Source organism: Neofelis nebulosa, chromosome 5 (genome assembly GCF_028018385.1).
Source record: "Neofelis nebulosa isolate mNeoNeb1 chromosome 5, mNeoNeb1.pri, whole genome shotgun sequence".
Classification (NCBI taxonomy): Eukaryota; Metazoa; Chordata; class Mammalia; order Carnivora; family Felidae; genus Neofelis; species Neofelis nebulosa.
Window position 1 is genome coordinate 34,015,910 of NC_080786.1, and position 27,786 is coordinate 34,043,695.

The 27,786-nt window shown below is 46.3% G+C and overlaps 1 protein-coding gene across 2 annotated transcripts; it reads right to left on the bottom strand.

Moving 5' to 3' along the window:
• Positions 1-3,068: 3,068 nt before the first annotated feature.
• NME9 (NME/NM23 family member 9) lies at positions 3,069-26,900 on the bottom strand. Of its 2 annotated transcripts, XM_058729998.1 has the most exons (12): positions 26,736-26,900; positions 26,386-26,422; positions 20,084-20,141; positions 15,836-15,939; positions 14,713-14,784; positions 12,253-12,369; positions 10,931-11,006; positions 8,269-8,351; positions 7,885-7,977; positions 6,813-6,967; positions 5,330-5,466; positions 3,069-3,309 (listed from the first exon to the last, which is right to left on the bottom strand). In XM_058729998.1, the coding sequence occupies exons 2-12, from the start codon at positions 26,416-26,418 to the stop codon at positions 3,245-3,247; spliced, it is 993 nt and encodes a 330-aa protein (XP_058585981.1). In that variant the 5' UTR covers positions 26,419-26,422; positions 26,736-26,900; the 3' UTR covers positions 3,069-3,244. The 2 variants fall into 2 exon arrangements, with proteins under 2 accessions (XP_058585981.1, XP_058585982.1); XM_058729999.1 differs by lacking the exon at positions 20,084-20,141.
• Between the last annotated feature and the right edge of the window lie 886 nt (positions 26,901-27,786).

The window sequence follows — 27,786 nt, forward strand, 5'->3', positions numbered from 1 at the left end:
GAGATTGCCAAGTTGTTATTTTTTTCAGAACACCACCGATTTAAAAATCTGTCACAGCAGGGACTTGGGTTTTGTGCGGCCAACGGAGTGTTAATGTGAGAACGCCAGTTTAAAGAAAATCGAGTTTATTGGGAATAAAGCCTTACATAGGTCCACTCGTTGACATTTCTAGTACTGAGAAAATGTCCTTGGTTGGCATTTGCAACACAAAACACTATAGGGTTGGTAAATATAAAGAAACCGATAACGAATTGCTGAGACAATCTTGAACCCAGATAGCATTAGAAAGCTGAAAGCCCAATGAACTAACACTTTCACACTTAAACTCTGTGGATAAATCTTGCCTGTGGCTATAAACAGATGGTCAGAGAAAAAGTGCTTTACTATAATTAACTTTTCTGATTTAAATGAAGGAAAAATGTATTTATTAAAGCTGTTTGCTGCTTTATGCAGGTGCAGTGTTCAGTCGGCAAGAAAGTGGGAGGAATGGGGCGTGGTCTGTGTCTCCACCCGAGTCCTTCACTAAGCTTCTCGCTCTCTCTAATACTGCACTCTGTTTCTCCTTTTGTGCCCTGATTGTAACCCAAAATTTATGAACTAGAAAAGAATGTCCAGTTTAATAAGTTGCTTTTTTTTTTTCCTTAAGCACTTTATGCAGAACAATACATGTTCTTCTGGTAGTGTTTGGATAATATGATTTTAACACATGCTAATAAAAGCCAAGAAAAAATCATGGCAACTTCTAAAAAGGAGTCTGTTTTCCAAATGTCTAGAACATTAGGAAACATTAGAAGATACTGTGTACTGGCTTTTGGAACCTATGATTCTTGGTGAGTAAGAGGCCGGGAAGTGACTGTATTTCAGAGCAGGGGCCGGTGCCCTGTGGGAGTTACAGCTACCCTACAGGGGCATCTGCAGCAGGCTGGGAACCCCTCTTCTTGCCTCCTGGAAGCAAGCAGACCCTCTACAGGTGGCCGCTCCCAGCCACTGGGACCTCCCCAGTGCTGTGTCTACTCCTTCCATCCTCTCCTCAGCCACATTTCTACTGCCACCACCCACTGGACTCAGGTTCTGAGCTCGGCGGATGACCAGCCGCGCTCTCTCTGCAGGGATGCCCAGGTGCTCTTTACTTAACTGCACACTACCTTCTTTTCCCCATCTCTAAAACATAGAGAAGCATCTCCTATCTCTTGGGCTTCCTAGAAACAGAAAGCCAAGGACATCTACCCTAGAGCTTGGTGGAGGGAGGGTGGTGAGGTGGTTGGCAGGGGAGGGAATTCCCTTGCCACAGGGCAAGCATGGAAGTGAGACCTGGGAAATGGGGGTCTGACCCCAGATTCTGATGGAGAGCCGATGGGGAGAGGTCCCGACACCTTGCCACCTGGGATAGGGGCTGGTGCTGCCCCAGTCCTGCTCCTTTGCAGATTTCTCCTGCTTCCTGGGCAGAGGGGTGTGGGGGTTTCCAGCACGAGGCTAGTTGTGGCCTATGACCTGGCTTCTAGAGAAAAACTGAGGGAACCCCTGCCTCAAGGGCCATGTCTCGGCCTACCTAGTCACCTTTCCTCCTGTCTCTGCAGCCCTTGGCTCCTGGCCTTGGCTCTGCTGAGCAGTCAGCCCTCTCGCTATGTGGAGGGCCAGAGCCAGTCCTTAGGTAGGAAGGAAGCTCTGTCTTTATTTCACAGGGCAGAGCCTGCCCTAGCGCTCATCCTGCATCCTCTGGTTTGCTTCCATTATAGGAAGCCAGGCCCAGGTCTCTGCCAAGGAGTTCCATCCTCAGTGTGGGCTGACGTTTTAGCCAGTCTCAGGAGGCTTCTCTCCTCCAACCCCACCCCCTGCCCCCATTCCTTCTGCCTTGAGCCTTGCAGACTTCTCAGAGTCTACCAAGTTCTAGATGTTCTAGATGTTCTACCAAGTTCTAGATGGAAAGAGCACATCACCGGCTGTACCACTCTAGTGTCTCTTCCTGCCTTCCCTTCCCAGCCCCGCTGCCCCCAGCTATTTCCTGGGAAGGCTTAAAGGTCATCTCAGACAACAACACGCATCACCCCCACAGCCTCGGTTCCCCCACCTACTCATCTCCCCCACCTGCTTTTAGAGGCTTTGGTCACACCATTTCTCATCTCTCCAGTGATGGAAGATCCTTGGCTTCCTAGCTTCCGGGGAGACTTGCTACTCATTTCCTGCAGCCTGACTCATCCTTCTGTCCCCAGTGCCAACATAATATTGGCAAAAAGAGCAATGCACCTAAGAAGAGTAGTCTTCTGGGAGCTAACTGTGCATTTAAATAACTTCAAGTCATAAGCTAAGTCTTCTGGAGAAAACCAGCAAATGAGAAGGAGATCGCTAACATTTGTCTTGGGGAGTAGACAAACACAGCCTTTTCCTCAGCAAAGCGGATGCCTGGGCATAGTGAATTTACACATAGATCACAGAGCAAACTAGCAGGAGGGAGTGGCTATTCGTGTTAATATTCACGGGGGTAATAATAGTTAATATTCTCCTGAAAACCTCCAGTGACTGTCAAGGGCACACCCATGGAAGGATGGCTAAACCAGGTGATTTAGAGAAAGCTGGAGGCAACTTGGCTCCACTGGGAGCTCTCAGACTTTAAAAATTAGGCTGTAGCCAGAGTCAAACCAAAGAAATGGGGGAAGGGAGCGTCAAGAAAATGAGATGAACACTGGTTCCAAATGTAACTCCCAAGCATTGTTCTCAGATGGGAGGTCAGGCAGCTTTGCGGGACAGCCTCTGTGGCTTGGGCAGGCAGCGTGAAGACTAAAGCTGGTACCTGTCTGCCTCCATGTCGCTATGCCTGGAAATGTTCTAACCAATCTTTTTGTACTGTTTTCAAGTTGGTAGTTATCAGCTTGAACTCTAAAGTTATTTGATCGATAAATAGATTTATTATTGGGGAAACACTGTCCTGTGTAACTCATTATCCCCCGAGATGACACCCTGTCACACCAGGATACAATAACTGATGTCCATTTATTTTATAAAATCCCAGAAGTAGCAAAAAAAAAAAAAAAAAGTATATGTTCTATATACTATTTAATAAGGCAGGAAAGTATATTCTGTTTATTGTTCATGAGAGATGGCTAAACCAAATAAGTATTGGTGCGGAAAAGAGGTTCCAATTCTGGAGGTTTCCTTCTGTGCAGCTGATTGGAGTGCACAGACATTCCATCTTGTGGCCTCGTGGCCTCGCCCTGGTCACATGCTCCGGAAAAGCTGCACAGCCGTCTCAGTCCATGTCCTCAGGGAAGCAAAGCACCTCAGTGGGGCCCACTGCTCCTTCGGCCTCGTGGCCTGTGGGACGACGGATGTTCTGCAGGACTTCTGAAACCTAGCCCTGTCCCAGCCCTCTCTCCCACTCACCAGAAGAAGCAGGAAAAGGGGGTCTAACTACATCACAGAGGATGAAGTGAGGGGTCAGGGTGGAGGAAACAGCAAAGAGAGGCCCTAATAAGTATGTTAGGGACCAGGAATTAAAAATTAGAATGAAGGGCGCCTGGCTGACTCCGTCGGTGGAGCATGTGACTCTTGATCTTGGGGGTGTGAGTTCGGGCCCCATGTTGGGTATGGACGTTGCTTAAAAATCTTAAAAATAGGAAAATGAGTTATTTGTTGAGCATTTAATATGGGTCAGGCCCCAGGCTAAGAACTTGAATATCCTTTGTCTCCTTTCATCTTCATGACAGCCCTGTGAGGAAGATCACTATTGTGGAAATACTATTACAGGGCTAATAATGAGTCTGTCATTATCTCCATTTCACAGATGAGGAAACAGAGGTCCAAAAAAGGTAAGTAACTTTCCCAAGGCTATTCATCTGGTAAATAGTGGAGCCAGGATCCAAACTCTGGACTGTCTTGTCTCCAGGGCCCTTGACCCCTGACCCTTAGCAGAGAAAGTGCCGGGTAAGTTGGAAAGCACACGGTGCTCCTGACGACTGAGGAAGCCTGGCCCATTAAACAAATGAGCAGAACATCAGCACCCTGATGAGGCTGCTTCAGAGTCCTGCTCCCAGGAGGCTGTGCACTTATTCCCACAATGTGGTCTGGCTCAGACCCCTGGGTAATTGTCCCCTTTGCTCATCATCACTTGGCCCAGAAGTCAGGCTCGTGATCTCCCAACACTGTCCGCAATCGCTCCGATGACTGTTCCCCAGCCAGGCTGCTCTCCTCCTCTCCCAGACTTGGCCCTGAGTTAAACTACTTGTTTCCAATTACCCCCCCAAAAGGACGGAGATGTGCCTGGCCCTGGACACCTAAAGGAATGCACCATGGGCTGTCTCTGAGGGTGGGTCCCTAGAGGAAAGCTGGCCCTAGCAGTGCCACTGTCACCCCATTCCTCCTAGGAGGGGAATGGCTTTGCGTGTGTCAACCTGGGTCTGTCTGATCCACCTAAAGCTGCACTTGGCCATGATCTCTCTACACCCATCACACCCAGCCTGTCCCTCTGCTGGCAGCTGCAGGGATTAAATGAGGGCTGGTGCTGGCCAGCTCCCATCCCAGACCACCTGTGTTCTTACTGAGCCAGATTCAGATCTTGAGGAGAGAGACCGCGAAGATATCAAACTTAGGTAAATATATTGGTTAAAAGTCAAACGTTTGTGTACAAGTATGTTGTTACCATTTCAGATCTGCACGCAGTCTTCTCCCAGGAATCCCATCCTCACGTCCTTTGCTTTTCCCAGGATTCTTAGCCCCTGTCCCCTTCACCTCAGGCTCAAACCACAGATACCCAACTCAGCGGCAGGGGCATCCCGAGTGAGGCCTACTTCTAGTTGTGGAGTGAGGTAAGTCACATCCACTCTGGACCCCTTGGGTTTCTCACCCAGATTTGGAGGTGGAGATGACCCCGCACACTTTTCCCAAAAAGTGGGGGCTGAGGGATGCAAGAGTCACAGCAGGCTCAGGGCCCTTCTGTATAACTATCTACCACTCAGCAACCCTACCAAGGGTCCGGCGTGGGGTGTGTGAAACACACAGGAAGTGAGGAAGTGACATCTGGCCTCTGGCTTTGGAGCACGATTCTAGAAAGCCAGTTAAATTTTCTCAGTGGTTTCCACAAGAAACTGCAAAAGTAACTTTGCAATGAAAATATGACTCCAAAGTAAGAATGGAGCAAAAAAAAAAAAAAAAAGTAATGCGGTATTAAAAAGCGACATCATTACAAAACAGATCAGGACTGCTACCGAGGTTATATAATGGGCCCTTCACCAGACAGGACCTTATTAGATTGAAGACCTGATTGCCACATAATCATCAGCACCCCCAGCTTACTTGCTGCAGATGTAATAAAGACCAAACTGCCTTGATGACTTACCCAGAGAGGCTTCTAGAACTTTGTCTGAAAACTTAAAAGTGGGGAAGAGCAATGCCAGTTCTCTGTTGGCGTCATCTCTGTCCTGGCTTCCGTGGACTGCGTTAAAGGGCATTTCTGTGCCGTACTGAGCGCGGAGACTGGGAACATTGGCAAAATGCACAAGAAACATTTGTTTCATTTGAGGAGTAATGTTTTGCTCTCTGGCAGCATGGTCACCAGCTACCAGTTAGCACGCTGCATTTCTGTGGAATGGCTTTCTCTCTTTTGGAAATGCCAAGAACAGCAGCCAGGATAATAGCTGACATGTATTCCATTGTGATTTCTCTGCACGTTGCCAGGTGCTTCACATACATGATCCCATTTCATTTGTGCCACAGTTCTATGAGGGACACTCTGTCGTGATTCTCAGTTTAAGTATGTGTGAGTCATGGTGTAAGCTCAGGAGCTGCCATTTTGTTGATAGCGCCACCAGGGACTAGCACCCTGCCAAGAGCTTAATGTAGCTGTTCATAGTTAATCTGTCAATAACCCCGAAAGATAATACTAACATTGCTAGGGCTTCCTTTGTGTCAAGCACTGTTTTGAGTACTTGATATACATGTATATACACACATACATATATACACATACATACACTCTCACACACACACACGCACATATATATGTACACACATACACATTCAATCCTCACATCAGTGTCTGAGGCATTGTAGCACCCATGATTGAGATGAAGAAATTGAGGCACAGAGGGATTAATGCATGGCCCAAGGACGTGCTCTTTACAACACTGTGGCCTCCCATAATAGGCATCGTGATCCCATTTTACAGAGGAGACAACTGAGGCTCAGAGAAAGGACTTGACTAAATATGCAGCAACCTAGGATCTGAACCCTGGGCTGTCTTACTCATCCCACATATGAATGTTTATATATGAATGTTCTGGCCCTGACAACTACAAGGTACAACTGCAGTTACTTAGTCTCTTGCTCATTTCTTTCCTGTTGTCTGGGCTTCTCTTAGCTTCAAAGACAAGACCGTGGATTTGGCATTGGCAATGCCAGGCTAAATACAGGGCCAAGGCAGCCTAGTGCAGTGTGCAGAACAGGGTGCTCAGACTCCAGGGAGCCTTAGGACACCCTGGGAGGGGAGGAGGGTAGAGGGGGTTGAGTCTGCAATGCCGACCCCTAGGTCCTGCCCAGAGTCTCTGACTTAGCAGGCTTTGGTAGGGCCCTGCAATCTGTATTTCCTGGATGAGTTCTGCGTGTGGTTCTGGGATCACACTGTGGAAACCTCTGGCTGCAGAGAGAACAGTGAAGACTGGATCAGAGGGAGAGACTATCAGGGCCTCCTCAAATGTGTAACTCTCAGGGTCTCTCCAAATATATATAAAGGGGGAATTCAGGGCTGAATACAGGGCAGGGCTCTTGGCTTCCTTGGGTTCAGGTTTTAAGATGAATGAAAAGACCACAGCTGGTGACATCACCTGTCAGGCTGCTCCCTCCTTGCCACATCAGGGTCACAGGGCCCCATGAGCATTCGCCAGGCAGTGATCACATCCTCAGTGCCCTCAGTCCTGGTGAGTATCAGGAGGTGGCTCGGTCCACTGCACATGTGATGCACCAGCTTCTCAAATGCCTCCTAGCACAAGGAGAGGAAACAGTGACCTGGGTCAGGGGCCCTGGGGCCAACAGTGGGTCAGTGGGCCCATCCCTCCACAGGACAGGAGGGGTTCAGTGAGCAGCCTTGCCACCAGCCAGCATGCACACGGAGGGCCCAGGGTGGGGTGGTGGTGATGACCAACCATGCCCAGAGAACCCAGATGAAGGCAAAGGCAGGAAGATGAGACTTCGAGTTGACTTGTTTTGTTACGTGAGACTAACAAGTTAGGTATGGTCATTTAAAAGACCATGTGTATTGAACTGATGTGGATGCTGGATAGCCAGGGGGAGGGATGTTGCTAAGGCATTTTTTGCAATGTCTTGCAACCCTTCCTGATGGCTTCAAGTAGCAGGTTTTCCTTTGGGGAGCAGCCCTTGCTCATTTCACTTGGCCTACCCTGGCTGACAACCATGACGCCTCTTCCCCCACCCCCACCATACACACACATCTCACCTGAGAGGGGGGCTATGGCCGAGCTGGGTTGGCCAGGCCTCCCTCTCAAGCAGGGGAGTCATAAGCAGAAGAAAGTGTTTGAATCTGAGTTGTCCAACAGCAGCACCTAAAAGTGACTGTCCATGGAACTCCACTCCTAAGGTCTTGGTCCTTCTCCCCAACACCTTCTTATTCAACTCCTTCAACTGTCTTCTTCAGTTCTGGGAGTTATGGAGTAGCCTTCCAGTAAATTATTTATTTTATTACTTGTTAGAATCAAAATCTCTTCCTTGCAACCAAAGAACTTTAACCTGATAAAGGCTATAATCATTATTCTGAGAGCAAATTCATATTCTTGTTCTTCGTAATACTCTGCTTTCTCCCAAACTAATAACCTATAAACATAATGTTGGAGAAAGAAAGAAATGAGATTATGTCGGATGTATGAAAGCAGATGAGCTGACCTCCCCAGCTTTGTGTTGATAGAAAAGTCGCATTTCTGCCTCTGTCATGGTTCTCTCTTCATTTGTTAGAATGTCAAAACCGGCTTCCAGGATCTGTAAAAAGACACATCTATGATGAAAGGGTAAATCAAGCCCAAATTCATATCTAAATGTGCTGAGAAGTAAAAGATAATGGGAAAGGTAATATTAAAAGCGGAGACCCTCTGCCTCTTCGTATCTGTTCTAAATGGATTTAAAGTGTTTAACTTACTTAAGTGGAATTGTAGTTAAAGCTTCTCAGAAGCCTTCTTTTCCCACCAGCACACGGCTGTACGATGCCCGCCCCTGCTTTTCCACCAGAAGAGAGACATGAGGGTGTCTGTCGGGAAGCTTTGTCTCTCTTACCTTCATAATAATCTCATCAGTCTTTCCGTGGACCACTGCGTCTGGCTTAATGATGGCCAAGGTGCAGGTCTTCCCCCATGGCGCTGCAAAAAGCCAAGGATGGTGCTCTCAGGTGCTGGATTCACAGCAGCCATCTCTGAGGCTCTCAGGGGGCCATCCGCAGGGACCATGCTGCCCCTGCACTCAGCTCCCGGGTCCCCCCGCCCCCCTCGCCTCTTGAGTGTGCCTCTGCACACTTGGACTCTAGTAGAGGCACAGGTCTGGCTGCAGACCTCAACCTGGCTACAAGGGACAGGAACGTGGGAGGAGGGGGCTGGGAGGGGGTGGGGAGGGAGGAGGGGAAGAAAGTGGGGAAAAGATCAGAGACCACTGAGGAGCAGAACCCCAGAAACAACTGAAAGAGATGGCTTGGAGTCCGAGACACCTGGAGTCGAGGTCACACAAGCCTGGCCTCCGTTGTGCCTTCCTGTCACCCTGTCCTGATTCTTAGCCTCTAAGTGCTGTCTGCTGTCTTCTCTCCCTCCACTGGCCCCTTCACCAATGCTTCCTTTACCTTTGCTGGCATGTGGGCAGCAATCACTTCCCCAGGCCCTGAGTCCATGACTTTTCAGCGCCAGCAAATTCTACCAAACTGCAACTACCATCTCCTCTATCTCTACAGATTCTCTTGAGAGAAGACCAGATTGGCCAGCTCATTGTTTGGAGCCAAGGTAGCAGCCATAGTTCCATGACCAGTGTCCTAATGGCTGTCTTTTGGTCAATGTCCACAGGTCCAGTCAGCTGTGACAACAAGGGAGGTGGCATATGATTGTAGCCCCTACTCAGGCCTGCAGAAAGCTGTAGGGGAACCCCCATGTCTAGTCCATAAGCTCATCCCTACTGCACTCCTGTTTGTATGAACTTGGCCTTGGTGAGCTACCTACACTCTCCACAGACTCTGTATCCCCCAGAACCTATTTTCTGTTATTAACTTTTATATCTGTTGTATTGCAATGAAACATGATAGTATGTGCATTTGAGGAGAGCTTCCTACTCTGGAAATCACAAGAACATATACACTGCAAAGATGTGAATCATTTTAAGCCACAGATATATCCATTTTTCTGTATTGTTTCTGATGTCCCATGTACCCTTAGTACTCTAAGGATTCTTACAATGAATCCTTTATACATTGACCCATTAGTGAGATTCCCTAGGGGTGCAGGGTGAGAACAGAAGAGGTCAGATCAGGGCCCAGAGATGTCCAGCTTGAAAGGGGAGCAAATGAGAAAAGGCCAATGAATGGGGAGGCTGTGGAGAGGCCAGAGATGCAGAAGGAAAACAAGAAAAGTCATGACATCTCAGAAACCAAAAGAGAAGACGCTGTGAAATCATCCAAGTCCTCGGAGAGAGGCTGTAGGATATGACTGGACACTGGTCCTGGGATTTGGCACTAGGAACATCACTGGTGCCCTGTGAGCACCAGAGAGAAGCAGGCACATGGGCCATGTGAAGCAGGTCAGGCAGGAGCCAGAGGTGACGGGTGGCCCAGGGAGTAGGGAGGCTCCAGAAACTCAGGCATGGAGGAGAGGAAGGCTAAGGGCAAGGGCAGGCTTTTCTGGTATTTTCTAGGTGGAGAGACTTGATCTGAGAGGATATAATGAGAGAGGGAAGAGCAGATCATCCAAAAAAAAGGCAACAAATGTTTCCTGCAAAACACTGATTTTTTTCCCCACGTGAAGTTCTTTTGGTTTCCTGAACTGTGCCTCTTTCCTTGTTAGCATCCAACTCAAACAGTCCTCATTCTCCATACACGCATAAACAGCCTTTCTACTTCATGCGATGATAAAAATCTTCCTTCTCTTTTCACCTCGGTTCCTGAACTCAGCGCTGCTTTCCCCCAGAGCCCCGGTTACTGTCAAGAGCTGCCTTCCAGCAACAGCCCTTCTGACTCCTGCTTTCCATTCTGTCAGGTCAAGTTGTTCTCTCATAGTAAAGGTTCGGGAATAACTGTGAGGCCCAGGAGTGTGAAATCCATGAGTTGATACTTGGTGCGAGGTTGTGGGGTGAGAAGGTGTTCAGTACAGCTGACTTTTGGACACTTTAGAAAAAAAGGTGAAAATACGAAGTGAGCTCTTTAGCTCAAATGAAGACCAAGGCAACACCAGCACCACTGCTCGAAATTCTACCCTCCATTTTAGTAGGTGGAACTTTTCCTGATGCATGGTAATTGCCTTGAAAGTCATGCTGGTTATACTTGAATGATCAGCTGAAGTCTGCGTGGTGCTGAAGATGCCAAGAAAGGGCAAAAGGGAGATCTGACACAGTGTGTTTGAAGTCAGGTGATCGGAAACAAAATGTTTCATGGTTAATCTTCCCAGAGTTCAGATTGCCCAAAACACTGATGACTGATAAGGTGTTTTTTTTTTTTTAAAGTTTATCAATTTTAAGAGAGAGGGGGAGAGAGAGAGAAGCCCAAGCAGGCTCCAAGTTGTCAGCACAGAGCCCGATGCAGGGCTAGAACCCACAAACTGTGGGATCATGACCTGAGCTGAAATCAAGAGTCAGACACTTAACCGACTGAGCCACCCAGGGGCCCCTACTCATAAGGTTTTTAAAAACTCAGATTTAAAAATCCGAGTCTGCTTTGCCTTTTCACCTTGCTTATTGGCTCTATACTCACCCATGTCCTCATCGTCACCACTGTCCTTGTCACAGGTGAAGCATCCATCTTCATCAGACAGAGCCTCGTCTCTAATCTAGGACAAATTGGTCACGAACAGAAAGTAGTTAGCTAATTAAAATTACCACAAAGACCTTCAGAAACCTACAGAAGCCAAAAAAGCAAAGGCCCAAAATGCAGAGCCAAAAAAAAAGGAGGTCAAGATCATCAGCCTTGGAAACTTTACAAGATCCTTTTAAGTGGCCGGATGATGGTGGGGGTGAGGGTGTTCAAAGACAAAGAAATCTATGCTGATCTTAAGGCTTATATTCTGTCCATTTCCACAAGCGCCAAGTAGAAAAGATGAAATCGAGAGTTGGCAAGAAGACAAAGGAAGAAAAGACAAGCAAGGAAATATTAAGCAATTGGCTGCACCGTGCAAGGAAGTAGTAAAGACAGAGATCATTCTCCCTCCACAGGGAAAATGCGTGACTTTCTTGGGAAAAAATATGATTGATTCTAACCCACTCTATAAAAATAGGGGTTTGCTACTTGGAATTGAATATGAAAACTTGAACAACTAAACTACGTTAAGGCTCGTTGGACAGAGCTCAAAGCACCAGGAAATACCTCTATCTAAGGTGGTGTTGATTTTCAAAGGCAGCCACTTATTTGTGAAAAACTTGTAGTCTGTGTTATCGTGGAAATTATCAAAATCACAAGCTATGCTGATCCTATTTCTCATGTGAATGACAGCTTAATTTCTAAACTAAAGAAACAAACGCTCGGGGGATCACAAGCCTTTCAGGAATGGGAGGTGAAGGCAAGTCACCAGGGGTGAGTCACCCTGAGGCTGACTTCTCCTATCCACTACTTGACTCCATAACTTTATTTTCATTTCTGAACTCATTGTGAGGGTTCTAGAAGCCCCTGTTAAGAATTGAAGTGGGGGATGAGAGGGACATAGATAAATGAAGATCAAGTGTTTTGGAAGAAGGAGGCAGCTTTTTTAAAAGAAAGCTTTCAGGGGCACCTGGGTGGCTCATTGGGTTAAGTGTCAGCTGTGCTGTCAGCTCGGAGCCTGGAGCCTGCTTCGGATTCTGTGTCTCCCTCTCTCTCTGCCCCTTCCCCACTCGTGCTCTCTCTTTCTCTCTCAAAAATAAGTAAAACATTTAAAACAGTTTTTTAAAGAAGCCTTTAAAACCCATGCCACTGCTTCCCCCTGAGCCCTCAAGGGCCCCCAGAGGGAGGCATTTAATGAAGCTTTCCACTGACAGCTCCAGGAGAATTAGTGGGGGAGGGAACAAAAACACGGAGTTTGCCGCTCTGGGAGTGCTCCTTACCACTTTCCTTTCGCAGCCTTCAGCCAGCACCTTCTTTTCAGCCTCCAGCTGCTCCAGGATGGTTTTCTGCAGTAGCGGGGCATTTGCTCCTCTAACCACCGCCACCAGTGCTCCGCCCTAGAACACGGTGCACACGCGCTACTCAGACCACTTGACCTCGTCTGCACAGGTCTTAATCTCTTCCAAGAGACTGTGAGTGTCCAGGAGTTTTGCTTAGGAGCAAGCCCAAGGTTGAGGCCGCCATCCGCTTCTCTGCCCTCTACCCCATGCCTCTCCTTTCAACTTCCTTCAGGGAGGGACACCTGGGTGGCTAAGCTTCTGGTTCAGATCATGATCTCACAGTTCTGTTCAAGGGATCGAGCCCCACATCAGGCTCTGCATAGGGCTCTGCACTGACAGCATGGAGTCTGCTTCGGATTCTCTGTCTCCCTCTCTCTCTGCCCCTCCCCAGCTCATGCTGACTCCCGTGTGCTCTCTATCTCAAAAATAAACATTAAAAAAAAAAAAAAAAAAACTTCAGGAAAATGCCAGGGGAGGGGGAGAGTTGGTTAAGGGAGGAGCAGGGCACACTAGGTCGTGAGTGATGAAATGTGGCCTATACGTGGCTTGTCCACTGGACAAATGTCTACTGAGCACTTGCTATGCCAAGCACCAAGATAGAGGCAACAGATATGAACACTAAACCTGAAAAGTTTAGTTGCCTCAATGACTGGGAAGTCAAGGGGTAGAGAGGTGGTGATATCAAAGAAAAAATTACAATAGAATATGATCATTGCTTTAAGAGGGAAATGTACAGTGGGTGCCTGGGTGGCTCAGTTGGTTAAGCAACCGACTTCAGCTCAGGCCATGATCTCACAGTTTGTGAGTTCGAGCCCCGTGTGGGCTGTATGCTGACAGCTCAGAGCCTGGAGCCTGCTTCAGATTCTGTGTCTCCCCCTCTCTCTGCCCCTCCCCTGCTCATGCTCTGTGTCTGTCTCTCAATAATAAACGTTAAAAAAAAATTTTTTTAAAAAGGGAAATGTACAGGATGCTTGGCATTCAGGGCAAGAAGGGATTCCCAGCTCCACCTGTGGTGGTCAGAGGAGACTTCACAGTGGAGGTGCCATTTGGGGTGACATAAGTTCCCTGTTTTGACCTTTTTGGCAGTCTCTGCATATTACAGAAGCTCGCAGAAAGTGGGCCTCCCCCATTTCCACCCTGGCCCTCAGTGGCCCTCAAGAGGGTGAGAGGTTGGAGCCTGCTGCCTTGGCACCTGTTCCCACAGTCCGATATGATTTATGATTTACACCTTAATCACTATAGGCTCAAGCAAACACCTGTGACAGATCCCATTTCTGCACCTGTGCTCCGCTGTCACTTTGGCTCCTTCCCACTTCTCCCGCCATCCCCACCCATGATGTTTCAGCACATAACTGTAGTCTTCCATCAAAAATCAATGCTCATCAGGGGCACCTGGGTGGCTCAGTCGGTTAAGCTTCCGACTCTTGGTCTCAGCTCAGGTCATGATCTGACTGTTGCGTGAGTTCGAGCACCACATCAAGCTCTGTGCTGGCAGTGCAGAGCTTGCTTGGGATTCTCTCTCCCTCTCCCTCTCTCTCTGCCCCTCCCCTGCTTGCACTATCTCTGTCTCTCAAAATAAATAAATTTAAAATCAGTGCTCAATGTTTACCATGAGCTTCCAATTTGGAATGCTTACAGTGCTGAGCACAGTAGCCCAAAGGTCTCCAAGCTAAACAACCCTGGCCTGGCTGTCAGGAGATGGGAGTGGGTCGGCCTCAGTTCCCCCAACTGTACAGGGCAGGGGCGGGAGTCAGGAGTAGCCTACCAGTCAGCTGCCTTCAGGGCCTCAGTTAGGAAGCCAGGTGTGAGGTGGTGGGCCCTGAGGAGCGTGGGGCCAGGGCACGGATGTCACACCCAAAAACATCCAAATTATTTTTGAAAACACTGAACTACTTGGCTTTCCACAATAGTCCCTTTCATTTCCGAATTTCTGTAAACATATCTTCACATCTTACGGTTACATAAAAGTGAATGCGGAGGTTGTCTACCCCATTAAAGGAGTACGTTTGCTGAAGGCTCCTCTCTTATAGAGCAGAGAATAGAAATCTTGAAACCCCGTGCTCTGATTGTGAAGCATCAGTCAAGAGTGTCCATGAGCCAGGAGCATATGCATTTGAGTGACTCCCGTTCTTTCCCACGTACAGCCAGTCAGGAAGGCTGCTGAGCCCAGAGTGACCATCAGGAGCTGTGTCCTCCCAGCCCCCTCCACCAACGAGCAAGGCCACCCTCCTAGGCAGGGACCTGCATTACCATGACTTAAGTACATCTATCCTCACCCCAAATAACAAATGCTCACTTGTCTGGATCAGTGAAGCCACTTGGTGACTTTCAGTGAGAAGCCTCTCTCTGAACCCTAATGATCTGCACAAGTTCTGGTTCTGGTTCTGAAAATGTACTTACTGCATAAAACAGAAAGGTCGGCTCACATCTCCCTCGGTATTTTTCAAGGGCATCGAGACAGTCTGCTTCTGCCTAAAGAAAACAAGCTGTCAGGAGGGCTCTGGGGTGCCAGGGACACAGGGGCACGATGGTGGGAGAACCACACAGGACAATAGACACACAGGCACACACCCCATATATCCCCATAAACACACACACACACAGGCCATGTATATATACACACATATCCCCCCCCACACACACCACCCCACACGTAAACACTCATATACACACACCCTTCCCTCCACTCACATACACACTGTGACTGCCCCTACCAGGTGAGGCCCTGGCTTGCTCTCATGCCTTTCCTTCTAAGGTCTTTTCATTAGAATAACTTTGCTGTCAACATATTGGTAAAACTTGTTGACGGTGTGCTTTTTTGAAGAATAAGACAAGGAGGAAGCAAGGGTTTCTCCTGCTCCCCAGCCAGCTGCTGCTCCAAACCAGGGGGCTCCACTGTCTGACATCCTACTACTGCCAGCAATGAAAGTCCCCAGACTTTGCCTTCGGTGTCTGATAAACCCTGTGCAGGGGCCTAACACTTCCCCATGCAGGCATCTCCCTCCCACACTCTCTCCAGAAGTGTCAGAAGGTCAGTGTACGTATATTTTCTCCTGTGGTCTGCCTATGCACCTCTAATCCATGCGGCATATCGATCGTCTCTTGCACACTTTTCTGGAACTTATTCCCATTTCCATACGTTCATCCAAGCGAATATTTGCTAGAAGTTCCCCATGATGGAGCAGAGCACAGAGATCTTGAAATGCCGTGCTCTGGGAATAAGACTTCAGAGTCTACAGCGTTGATGAGCCAGAAGGAACACACGTGTTGAGTGACACGGACCCCTTCCCTGTGCACAGGGTCAAGAGATGCCCAACCCCAGAGTGATTGTCAGAAAGGCGGGGGTGGGGTAGGAATCTTCATCTCTAGAGAAACTGTAAGCATCTATGACCGATGACCAAAAAATTCATAACCGATGCCTTTTCAATGATCTGGAAAAAGCAGCTCCTGATTCCTGTTCCTGCTTTTAACTGTTTAATTATTTTACAGTGTTGTATGATGCTCTGCTGGGGGAGGATCTTACTAAGGCAAAATGCAGAAGGTCCAGGCCAACCTCGATCCTCATCTTCTGGAAGAGGCTCACCACGGGTTTGCAGGGGCCACACCACCCTTGATAGACGTCGACAACTACATGGAACCAAGAAGCAGGAACGTTCAGTGGGCACCAGCACTCACCACGTCAGGCAAAATTTATACCTGCAAATTCTAACTCCTCTCCAGTGGACATCTGTTTGCAGGGTTCTTTAATGGTCAAGGGATTCATTATCCCGTTAGAGTAGAAGCAAGCATGGGGACGGACAAACTGCCCCTCGTTCTTATGAACTCAGTGTTTTGAATTCTAAACATGATGGAGTAAGTGTGGTAGAAAACAGTTTTCTTAACGTGGATCCTTTACCTGAAGTAATTTTCAGGCTTCTTTCAAGGTCAATCAGGCCCTCCATAAATATTTGAAGTGTACTAACACTGTATTTTTTTAAAGCTTATTCATTCATTTTGGAGAGACAGAGAGAGAGTCCCAAGCAGGCTCTGCACTCTCAGCACGGAGACTGACGTGGGGCTTGAACCCACGAACCACAAGATCACGGTCTGAGCCAAAATCAAGAGTCAGACCCTCAACCGCCTGAGCCTCCCAGGCACCCCAAACTATTTATTCTAAAAGAAAGAGGTCACTGTAAGTGGCCTGTCAGCATACAAACTACTCTTAGCTGCTTTGATAATAAACACAGTTGAGACATTTTCCCCTGATGGATTAAAAGCCACTTGTTTTGGGTAAAGGAGAGTTTTATTTACTTTATAAAATCAACAGTGTTCTCCTAGAAAGTGTACCTGATAGATACCTAAGGGAAACTTGCATACTTTTTCCGTCGTTTGTCCCACCCAGTCTCTGGAGTGTGCCAGGACTGGGTGTGAGGGAACCCTCTTGCCTGACTGCACTAGGCCACAGGGCCTGTAAGGAAAGCTAAGCAAGCTAAGCCAACACGTGCACCAGATACATGCGAGACATGCCCAGCCCGATCATGACACAAAAAGTGCTAGCTTGTGTAAAGTTCAAAGAGATGAAGTAACTAGCCCAAGGTTTAAAAAAGTAATAATTAAATCTTCAAGCAGTAGAACCTAGTTTTTTCTTCCCTCCAAAATGTTTATTTATTTATTTTGAAAGAGAGCGAGAGACAGAGGACAAGCAGGGAAGGGGCAGAGAGAGAGGGAGACAGAGAATCCCAAACAGGCTCTGTGCTGCCAGTGCAGGAGTAGAACCTAGTTTTGAACCCAGGTTTGTCTGATGCCATAGTACATGCTCTTTCAACTACTCCAGGAAATAAACAAGATGCATGAATTCAGGAGCGTTGGTTAGTTTCAGCCAAGCAGCATTGTTTTGCAGGGGAAAAGTTGGGTGTGGGAGGGATGAGGAAGCCAGGCTCAGAGGGGGATCTGGGGGTGGGAGGAAAGGAAGGGAGGAATCCATGAGACTTGGAAAGGGAAGGAAAAAATGGATGGTGAAAGTCACCTGGGCATGGAAAGGACTCTACCTTGGAGCCTGGCAGAGGAAAAGAACTGGGTGGTGGCAGGGAGAGATCATTTGGGGGAGGGAGAAAAGTGCACTAGATTCTAGACATGCTGGGTTTCCAGTATGAACCAGAGAATCTAAGACCAGTGGTCCCAAAGGCAACCAGACACCAGCAGGGGCAGGAGACAGATTTGGGCCTCCTGGGGATCCAGGTGGAGGATAAGCTCTGGGTTTCTCTGAGGACAACAGCAAACAGGATTTGTACCCATGGTTCAGCTTACCGGCTCCTCTGGCACTCCCTGGCTCTCTGGGCAGTGGTGGCGACAAAGGCACGCTTCACAAGGTTATGAGGGAGAGCAGGACTGGAGAGGAAGCATAGCAACAGTTTGAGAGACAGGAAGGAAAACAGGGAAGACATCTGGAAGGAAAGAAATGGCAGAGAAAATGAAAAGGTGTGTGTGTGTGTGTGTGTAAATCTGAATAGACTTGCATGTTTGAAGGCAGATGAAAATGATCCAGCAGAAGGCGGGACTTCCAAGACAGGGGTTGATTTTGGAAACAAATTTCTGACAGCTCTAGAAAGAAGGAAGAGCCTGATAAGAAGGGAAGGACGAGCCCCTGCTGCCTCCAGTCAGCACAATTCCCTGGCACCACTCAGAGCAGGGCTTGACAGAGTCCACACCCAGCAGATGTCAGCTCTGATCACGTAGGGTGCCTGAAACATGGTAACTTCTTAAAGAATGATGAGAGGTATGCTTGTTTTGCCCTAGAGCCATGTTCTGGTTGTACAGACGAGACTCGCACACAAAATAGTTGAGACCTGGCACCATCGAAAAAGCTGTGTAATCCCTCAAGTAGTGGAGTGTGGCAAGACTCACACATACACTGCTGGATCGATGCAACCAGCAGAGATTTAGCACCCACTCTGCACCAGGCCTGGGCAAGTTGGCTACAGACGGAGATGAAAAAGACGATGCCCTCGTGTTTAGAGATTAGGGGGAAAGCCACGCGTGCTCCTCCAGACAGGGGCCACACCAAGCTGGATGTGTGCGGGAGGGTAGAGACTGAGACAGAGTCCCACCCTGGAGCCCAGGTGACTCCCAGGGGGAAGTGACCATGCAGAGGTTCTGGAAAAATTGCATGCAAGGCAGCTGCTTTGGAGCTGGGCCTGGGAATGAGGGTGATGTCTCCAGGTTGTGATGGGGCCATGGCATTCCAGGGAGTAGGAACAACATGGATAAAAGTAAAGAAGTGGGGAGATTTGTGGCATGTTCAAGAAACAGGTGGGAGCTCAGGGCATATCTCAGGGAACAGTAGGTGAAGGGACTGGAAAGAAAAATTGAGTCATGGGAGGGGGTGGGGGAGGGGACTTGAATGCTGAAGTCACTTGGGGCAGGTGGTGCTGGGGACAGATGAGAGCAGAGACAAGCCGGCTGAGCGGTGTATTTATAGGGAGAAGTGAGTGGATACACAGAGAGAAAGGGAGCCCAGAGGTATGCATGGTAAATGAGGAAGAGAAAGGAATAGTAGGGGCAGTTGTGGTAGGCAGCCTCTCAGATGTCACCAGGGATTCCTGCCTCCTGGGGTTTATGCCTTTGTGTAACCCCCTGCCCTTGAGTGCAGGCTGGACCTAGTGACTGGCTTCTAACAAACGGAGCAGGGCAAAGCAATGGGATGTCACTTTTGAGACTCAGTTACAAAAAGGCTATGACTTTCATAGGTCTTTCCCTCCTCTTCTCTCCCTCTTCCCCTAGGGAAGAAAGTTACTGTGTTGCAAGTAGCCTGATAGATAAACTGATAGCGAGAACTTGATGTCTCTGGCCAATAGCCAGCAGGATCCTGAGTCCTGCCAATAGCCACATGAATGAAGTTGGAAATGACTTTTAAAGATCTGCCAAAGCCACATGACGGAGCTTGGAAGCAAACTAGACTGTAGTTGGGCTTGACATTCTCTGTCTCGCTCTTTCACTGCAGCCTGGTGGGAGAGCCCAAACCAGAGGCTAAGCAACACCTGGATTCCAAATCCACAGAAACTGTGGGATAATAAATGTTCGTTGTTTTAAGCTACTAGGCTTTGGGGTAAATTGTTGCACAGCAATAGATAACATACAGGACGACAGGGACGAGGAGGCCCAGGGATGGTGGCTCTGCTGTTTCCTAATGACTGTGCAGTCCCTGGTTCCCATTCCTTGGGAGGTCTGGCTTTCCTACCAGCCCCTGAGTTCCAAGAGATTCTCACATTCCTAACCATACATTCCCCTTTGTGCCTCATGTAATCGGAAGAGGTTTTCAGGGGCACCTGGGTGGCTCAGCTGGTTAGAGCATCCAACTCTTGATTTGGGCTCAGGTTATGATCATGGTTCATGAGTCTGAGCTCTGTTTCAGGCTCTGTACTGATGCAGAGCCTGCTTGGGATTCTGTCTCCCTCCCTGCCCCTCCTTCACTTGCTCTCTAACTCTCTCTCAAAACAAACAAACAAACATTTTTTTTTAAAAAAAGGTTTTCATTCCTTAACACTAAACAGCACTTGGGTCTGACAGTCAGCTTTAAAACAAGGGAACCCTGTTTTCCGACAGTACTGACTGCTTTCCTGAACTGACAGATGATCAAGCCAGATATATTTACACACAAAGAAGTCACCTCGTCCTTTATCTATGAAACTCAAGATTATAGGAAATGGCGTTCATTGCAGCCTTTCTCTTCATGGTTCAATATGCTGTTTAGCAATTTTGAAAAGGATGGATCTCAAAAATTATCTTAAATTACCAGTTAGTCCTTTGGAACTGAGCATTTCCTCCCAAAGCTCCTGGGTGCTGATGTTAACCTACCATCAAAGAGAACAAAGGCTGTATTAGTGAGGGCATAGATGGGGAAATGATTTGATGTATTTACTCCAGATACCTACCTACTTCTCTCTCTCCCTCTGTCCCTCCCTTTCTCCCCAAAATAGGTACAAATACACAGCTCAAGCTGTCTTCTTTCCCCAAGCTGCCTTTCTCCTTTTCTCTCTTCCTGTCTCCATCTCTAGGAATCACCACTAACCTAAGAAAATCTCAATATATATATATATATATATATATATAGAGAGAGAGAGAGAGAGAGAGAGAGAGAGAGGGAGAGACAGACAGAGAGAAAGACAGAGAGAGAGAGACAGAGAGAGAACACACAAGCACACACGCACGTGCATCTGTGAGCAGGAGAGGGGCAGAGAGAGAGGGGGAGACAGAGAATCCCACGAAGGCTCTGAGCTGTCAGCATGGAGCCCAGCTCAGGGCTTGATCCCAGGAACCATGAGATCATGACCTGAGCCAAAACCAAGAGTCAGGCGCTTAATGGTCTGAGCCATCCAGGTGCCCCTCAGTCAATTTTTTTTTTTTTTGTAAATAAATTTTTAAATGTTTATTATTTATTTATCTTCATCTATTTTTTTAACTTTATTTTTTATTTTTTAGAAATTTACTTCCAAATTAGTTAGCATATAGTGCAACAATGATTTCAGGAGTAGATTCCTTAGTGCCCCTTACCCATTTAGCCCATCCCCCCTCTCACAACCCCTCCAGTAACCCTCTGTTTGTTCTCCATATTTATGAGTCTCTTCTGTTTTGTCCCCCTCCCTGTTTTTATATTATTTTTGTTTCCCTTCCCCCTCAGTCAACTTTTAAAAATAACTTTTTCTTGTTGCTTGTCCAAAAAACAACATATAGAATTGTTTTGTGTCCATAAAATGTCCATAAATAGTTGCCATACTGTAGATATCTTTTTGCAACTTTTGTGCTCACTCAAATCAAGTTTTAAATTTATGTAAATTTATACACAGAGAGGGATTCATTCATTTTTTTCTCTTTCTTTTTATGTGCTCTTGAGCTATAATTCATGTACAGTGAAATGCGCAGAACTAAAGAGTTACAGTTCACCGAGTTCAGGCAAATGCACTCACCCAGGTCACCACACCCCTATCACAATCCAGAACTTTCCCATCACCCCCAAAAGTTCCTCTGTCTCCTCCCAGTCACCCATGCTCCCCACCCCAGGTGAACCCTGATCTGCTTTCTGTCACAGTACATTTGTCTCTTCTAAAGCCTCCTATAAATGGAATAATGCAGCATGTATGGTTTTGTGCTGGTTCCTCTCACTCAGTGTATTTGGGGTGCATCTGTGTAGTTGCGTGCCAGTAGTCTGTTCATTTTTATTCTTGAGCATATTGCATCGTATGACTGTATTGTAATTTGCTTGAAGGACATTTGGGCTACGTCTAGTTTGGGGCCATTATAAACAAAGACTTACAAACACTTTTGTTACATCTTTTTGGGCTCATGTTCTCCTCTGTCCTCAGTAAGTAGATGCTCAAGGAGTGGCATGGCTGGGACATAGGACAAATATATATTCAGTTTAGTAAGAAACTGCCCGCGCTTTTCCCAAAGTGGTTGTACCCATTTTAAACTTTCATCAGCAACGTGTAAGAGTCCTGGTTGCTCCACATTCTCACCAAAATGTAGTGATGTCATTCTTTTAAATTTTAGCCACACTCATGGTAATGTAGCAGTATCTCATGGTGGCTGTAGTTTCATTTCTCTGATGACTGATGGTGTTAAGCACTGTAAATTACTAAATAATGCTTATTAAAAAATAAGCATTTATTAAAATAAGCACTATTTAGTGTGCTTATCATTTATGTATCTTGAGAAATGCCCACTGGTCTGTCCATTTTCTTTATTGGACCATTGGCCTTTGTATTATTTGATTGTAGAGTGTATCTATATCACAAAGATGCTCTTACATTCCAGAAGCTTTATAATTCAAGCTTTCACATTTAAGTCTGTGAGCTACCTGAAATTAATTTTCGTCTGGATTGTGAGGGAAGGATTGACGTTAATTTTATTTCCATGTAGAGGTACATTTGTTTCTGCAAAACTTATTTTTCTCATTAAATTGCTTTGGCATCTTTGTTGAAAAACAGTTGACTACATAAGCATGGGTTTATTTTGGACTTTATTCTGTTTCACTGACCTATTTTCTATTCTTTTGCCAACACCACCCTATTCTGATTACCGTAACTTTGTAAAATGTCTTGGAATCAGGCAGTGTGGGGCTTCCATATTTGCTCTTCTTTCTCAAGATTGTTTGGTTATTCTTGATCCTTCACTTTCCTGTATATATTTTAGAAATGTCCATTTCTACAAAAACTCCTGCAGACACTTTATATGGGATTGCACTGAATCAATTTGGAAAAAATTAGATCTTAGCAACAACATTGAGTCTTCCAGTCCACGAACATCATGTTTCTCATCACTTATTAAATCCTCCTTAATTTCTCAGGCAATGTTTTGTGCTATTTGGGTGTATGTGTTTTGCACATCTTTTGCTAAATATATCCAAACATCAACATCAGAAATAATTAGCATTTGAATTTGTTGCCATTTCTTCACATTTTTCTCTTATCTATAAAGTATTCTAGTTTCCATCATAAATGAAATTCAAAGAGAAATACATATTATGTTACACATAGTACATTATTAATAGTGTACATTTTTATATAATGTCTTTATTTGGAAACAATTTCAAACTTATAGAAGATTTGCAAGGGCAGTATGAAGAACTTCTTGAGGGGCGTCTGGGTGGCTCAGTCAGTTAAGCCTCCAACTTTGGCTCAGGTCACAATCTCATGGTTCATGAGTTTGAGCCCTGTGTCAGACTCTGTGCTGACAGCTCGGAGCCTGGAGTCTGCCTTGAGTTCTGTGTCTCCCTCTCTCTCTGCCCTTCCCCTGTTCGTGCTCTTTCTCTCTCTCTCTCTCTCAAAAATAAACAAACATTAAAATTTTTCAAAAGAACTTATTGAATTATTTAAATTATTAAATAACTTGAATTATTTTGAAATTACTTAAATTTAAATTACCAATATGATATATCAAGATCCCTCAATACGTTACCCTATATAACCACAATACAACCATCAAAATCAGGAAATAAACACTGATATAGATTATTAATATAAAATCTTCAGATTCCATTCAGGTTTTACCAATCATCCCAATAATGTCCTGAATGGCAAAGGATCTCATTGGAATCATCTGCTGGATTAGTCTCTTTCAGTCAGGAAGAGTTCTTCAGTCTTTCCTTGATTTTCGTGACCTTGACGCTTGTGATGACTATGAGGGAATAATTTTGTAGAATGTCCCTCAGTTCAGGCATGTTTGATGTTCCCTGATTAGATCCAGGCTGTGCAGCTCTGGGTTGGTTGGAATTGATTAGATGGGCTGGAGCATCAGAAAAGCAGAAGAGTGTTCTCTCATGGCATCCTATCAGGTGACACACAATTTCGATCTGCCCCCTTCTTGTTGGTATTCACTTTAATCACTTAAGGTGGTCTGTGAGTCTTCTGCACTGTGAAATTATTCTCTTTCCCTTTGTAATTAGTAAGTTTTGGTAGGGCTAATTTAAAACTATAAAAATTAAAAGACCATGACAATTACCACTCATTCTTAATATAGGTATGCTCAGGTCTTTGTCCCGTTAAAAGAGCTGGAAACATGTAATATCTGCAAACCTTTTACTAAAGATCCATCTTTCTTTTCTTCTTCTTTCTTCTTCTTCTTCCTTCCTTCCTTCCTTCCTTCCTTCCTTCCTTCCCTCTTCCTCCTCCTCCTCCTCTTCTTCTTCTTCTTCTTCTTCTTCTTCTTCAGAGAGGGAGAGAGAGCAGGTAAGGGGCAGAGGGAGAGAGAGACTCTTAAGCAGGCTCCATGCTCAGCACAGAGCCCGATGAGGGGCTCGATTCCACGACCCTGGGATCATGACCTGAGCTGAAATTAAGAGTTGGACATTTCACTGACTGAGCCACCCAGGCACTCCTAAAGATCCATCTTTAAAGAAATCATATTTCCATGCTTTTTGTTCCTATGAAAAACAAAAAAGAAAGAAAAAAACAGAAGAGTTTCTTGATGCCTTAAATGACCTAAGAGAACTGGACTAACTCATCCTGGGCTCCCAAATGTAGTCCTGAAAAGGTGACTGAGGGTTCAGAAGAGTCCCCACCCCCACCCTCTCTCATAACAGTCGCTTCCAGAGGCTCAACTGTCAGTCACTAGCAACTCTCTGTGGTGCGCCCCTGGCATGTAATGAGCCACACCAGCACAGGAGCCAGGACTCTGAACACTTAGAGAATCTTGTTCCCAGGAATGGGGCAGGAGCAGAACAGTATGGGAAATGTCTGGACTTGACTAAGCCCTATATTTGGTAGGGGATGAATAGGGAACATGTGGCACATTCTGGCCAAACTGCCTCTTGATGTCCTGCGATTTCTGTCTCAGTGACAGAAGGAGCCCTACATAGTCTTACCCAGAGAGAGGACAGGGTTCCTGGGCTGGCGAACCCTAGGGCACTGCTTTCAAGGAGCTTGCCTGGTGGAGGCAATGCTTATACACATATCCCCATGCACTCCCAGTCACCCTCCTCCTCAGCAAATGGGAGCCCTTACTCGGAGTACCACATTGAATTCAGAGCTCTAGGAAATAACATTTTTTTTGAAGTCACCAAAAAATAGTATTAGCGCCAAAGGGGACATAGGGCATAAACAGATGAAAAGACAATCATATAGGGCAAAAATCTTAGAGCCACCATAGGCAGCAATCAATCCAATCGGTTGTCACAATTCTGCAGGCTATCTATTATCCTGTTTACAGAAAGGATATGGAGTCTCAGAGAGGCTGAGGAAATCGTTCACAAAGCAAGAAGTGGTAGGACTAGGTGCTTAGAATTTATTTACAGACAGAATGTCCACATGTGAAAAGTTTCATAACTCTGGAGTATTACAGCATCAATGCTGGAAAGGCCCTTACGGATAGTGCACTGGACAGCCTTGTTCTACAGATGAGCAAACTATAGCAAGAGTTTATTTAATCTATCTCCAGTGTCAGTTGCCTATGAGAAGAGTCAAGAACTATCAGGTCTTCAGACTTTCATTCCAAAGCTCTTCCCACCCTCTCCTCATACACGCTATCCTTACACTGACATTGATTTCTCCCTTTTTAAATTACTAGGCTTTTGAAACACATGCTCATGCCACGAAGGACAATGAAAGGGAAATCAGGTGTCTCAAGGTCACTGCTACTTTGCAGGAAGTGCCTGTAGCCTGAGCATGTATCCAGATGAGCTGAACTAAGAGACACTGTAAGTTTGCTTTAAAATGTGCACATATTACAGATCATCCACATGATCTGCTTACGACAAAGCACTTTGTTTTTTAATTAGAGAGCGAGAGAGTGCAAGTGTGGCAAGGGCAGAGAAAAGAGAGAGAGAGAGAGAGAGAGAGAGAGAGAGAGAGAGAGAGGATCTTAAGCAGGCTCCACTCTCAGTCCGGAGCCTGATGTGGGGGCTGGATCCCACGACCCTGAGATGATGACCTGGGCCAAACTCAGGAGTTGAACGATTGAAATACTGAGCTACTCAGGTGTCCCACACTCCTTCTTGCTTAGGACCAGGAAAAAAAAAAAAAAAAAAAAAAGCAGATGCTGGCTTACAGATTCATTCATTCCAGGTGCAAATGAAGTAAAGTGCTCTGTACAACGAATGTGTAGCACATAAAATATCAAAACATATTTCTTGAATAAACAAATGATAGTAAAAAGCAGTGGTGAGAACTGGGTCTCCAGAGAGCATGTAGTTACAGAAGCATGCCCAAACTCAAAAGAACTCTACATCATATTCTCACGGCAAGCTGCATTTATATTTCAACAAAAATATGTCAGCATCGAATTGCATTTGTTCGCATTTTCTTGCCTTTTTAGTTTTATTTTAATTCATGTTTGGGTTATGTTTGCATAAGCACTATAAACATAAAAAGCTTATACCCAATGTTATGTTTACTTATATTTTAAGGGCACAAAAAGTTGTCTTTTTTTTGTGGAGATTTTTTTTTTTTCCTTTAAGATGGAAGGATACAATATTCAAGTTTGAGAACACTGTCTATCACTGCTGGCAAATAACATCATTTTTAATTTCTTCTCACTCCACACCATCCTCCTCGATCCCTAACCCCCACCAGACGCTGGAAGCAAGCTCCCCTTGAGGCTTACCTGCAGGGCAATTTCCTTCTTCTTGCTGCCCATGGCTCTGCAAGGAAGACAGAAGCCCTGTTACTAAGGGCTCCAGGTGTTTCCAACAGCAGCCTGGAGACAAACCGCTGCGAAGACCCACAAACCCAGAGGTAATTATAAGTGGCAGCAAAGAAATGCCCTGATGCAAAAGGAACACCCCATGGGGAAAGCGGAGCCCGCAGCCCGCAGGGTCGTGGCTCTCCGGACGGTTTTCTGCCAAGACCCCTCCCCGCATGGAGTCGGGGAGCCTGCGACGCAGCCCTTCAGGCATCAGAGCTCCTGGCAAAGAATTCAGGCAGGAAAAGGCCACGGAACCCTGTTATCCTTACTGCTGCCGTGTATTCCCGGGAAACTGAGACACCGCGACGATCTCTCGACAGGTACACTGTCCTCGACGTGCTGCAAGCGAGTTTCCAATCTAGTCTGCGGCGATCCAGCCACAGTCGTCAGGGCAACAAAGCGTAAACGTCCAGGTAGTAAACTGGCGTATACGTAAGCCACACCCACTGTGGGCCCCGCTGAGAGGCGGGAGGCAGCCCCGCCCCCTTGCTGTCAGAATTGTTCTGTAGGAACACTCCCATTGGCTGAAACGTTTGTCAGTGTCTGGGGATTGGGATCCGCCCAGCAGAGACCCTGGGCACTCCCGTACTTTACGGTTGAGTCCCCAAGCCCTGCATCCCTCCTGCCCAACCAGAGCTGGTGTGCAGCTTTTCTCTTGGTACGTAATGCATGCCAGGCAGGGGTGGCTCCAGGTTTTGAGGAATCTGAAGGGATTCCCTTTAACAAAGAATACAAAATTACAAATGCAAAATCATGCATGAAAGTCAAGTTGAACAAATGGAAAACAGTTACAAACAAGGTGTGAGTAGTCTACAACAATTAAAAGACAGAAATTGTCAATGGATGAAACAGCAAGGCCCAGGGGTGCCTGGGTGGCTCGGTCAGTTCAGCTTCTGACTCCAGACTTCCACTCAGGTCACAGTCTCAGGATTGGTGAGTTGGTGAGTCCGTCACCTTGCGGGGCTCTGTGCTGAGGGTGGGGAGCCTGCTTGGGACTCTCTCCTCCCCTCCCCTGCTCTCTCTCTCTCTCTCTCTCTCTGTCTCTCAAAAATAAACAAACTTAAAAAAAAGAAAAAAGTAACACCCAAGTGTGTGTTGTCTATAAGAAATTCACTTTAAATATAAAGACACAGATAAGTCAAAAATAAAGGAGCGGAGAAAGCTGTGCCATCTTAACACTAATCAAAAGAAAGCAAATTTCAAGCAAAGCAGACTTCAGAACAAGGAAGTTTATCAGGAATAAAGAGAGGACAAAACATAATGTTAAAGGTGTCACTTCCCTAGGAAGGCATAATAATATTTAATGTGTATGTACCTAAC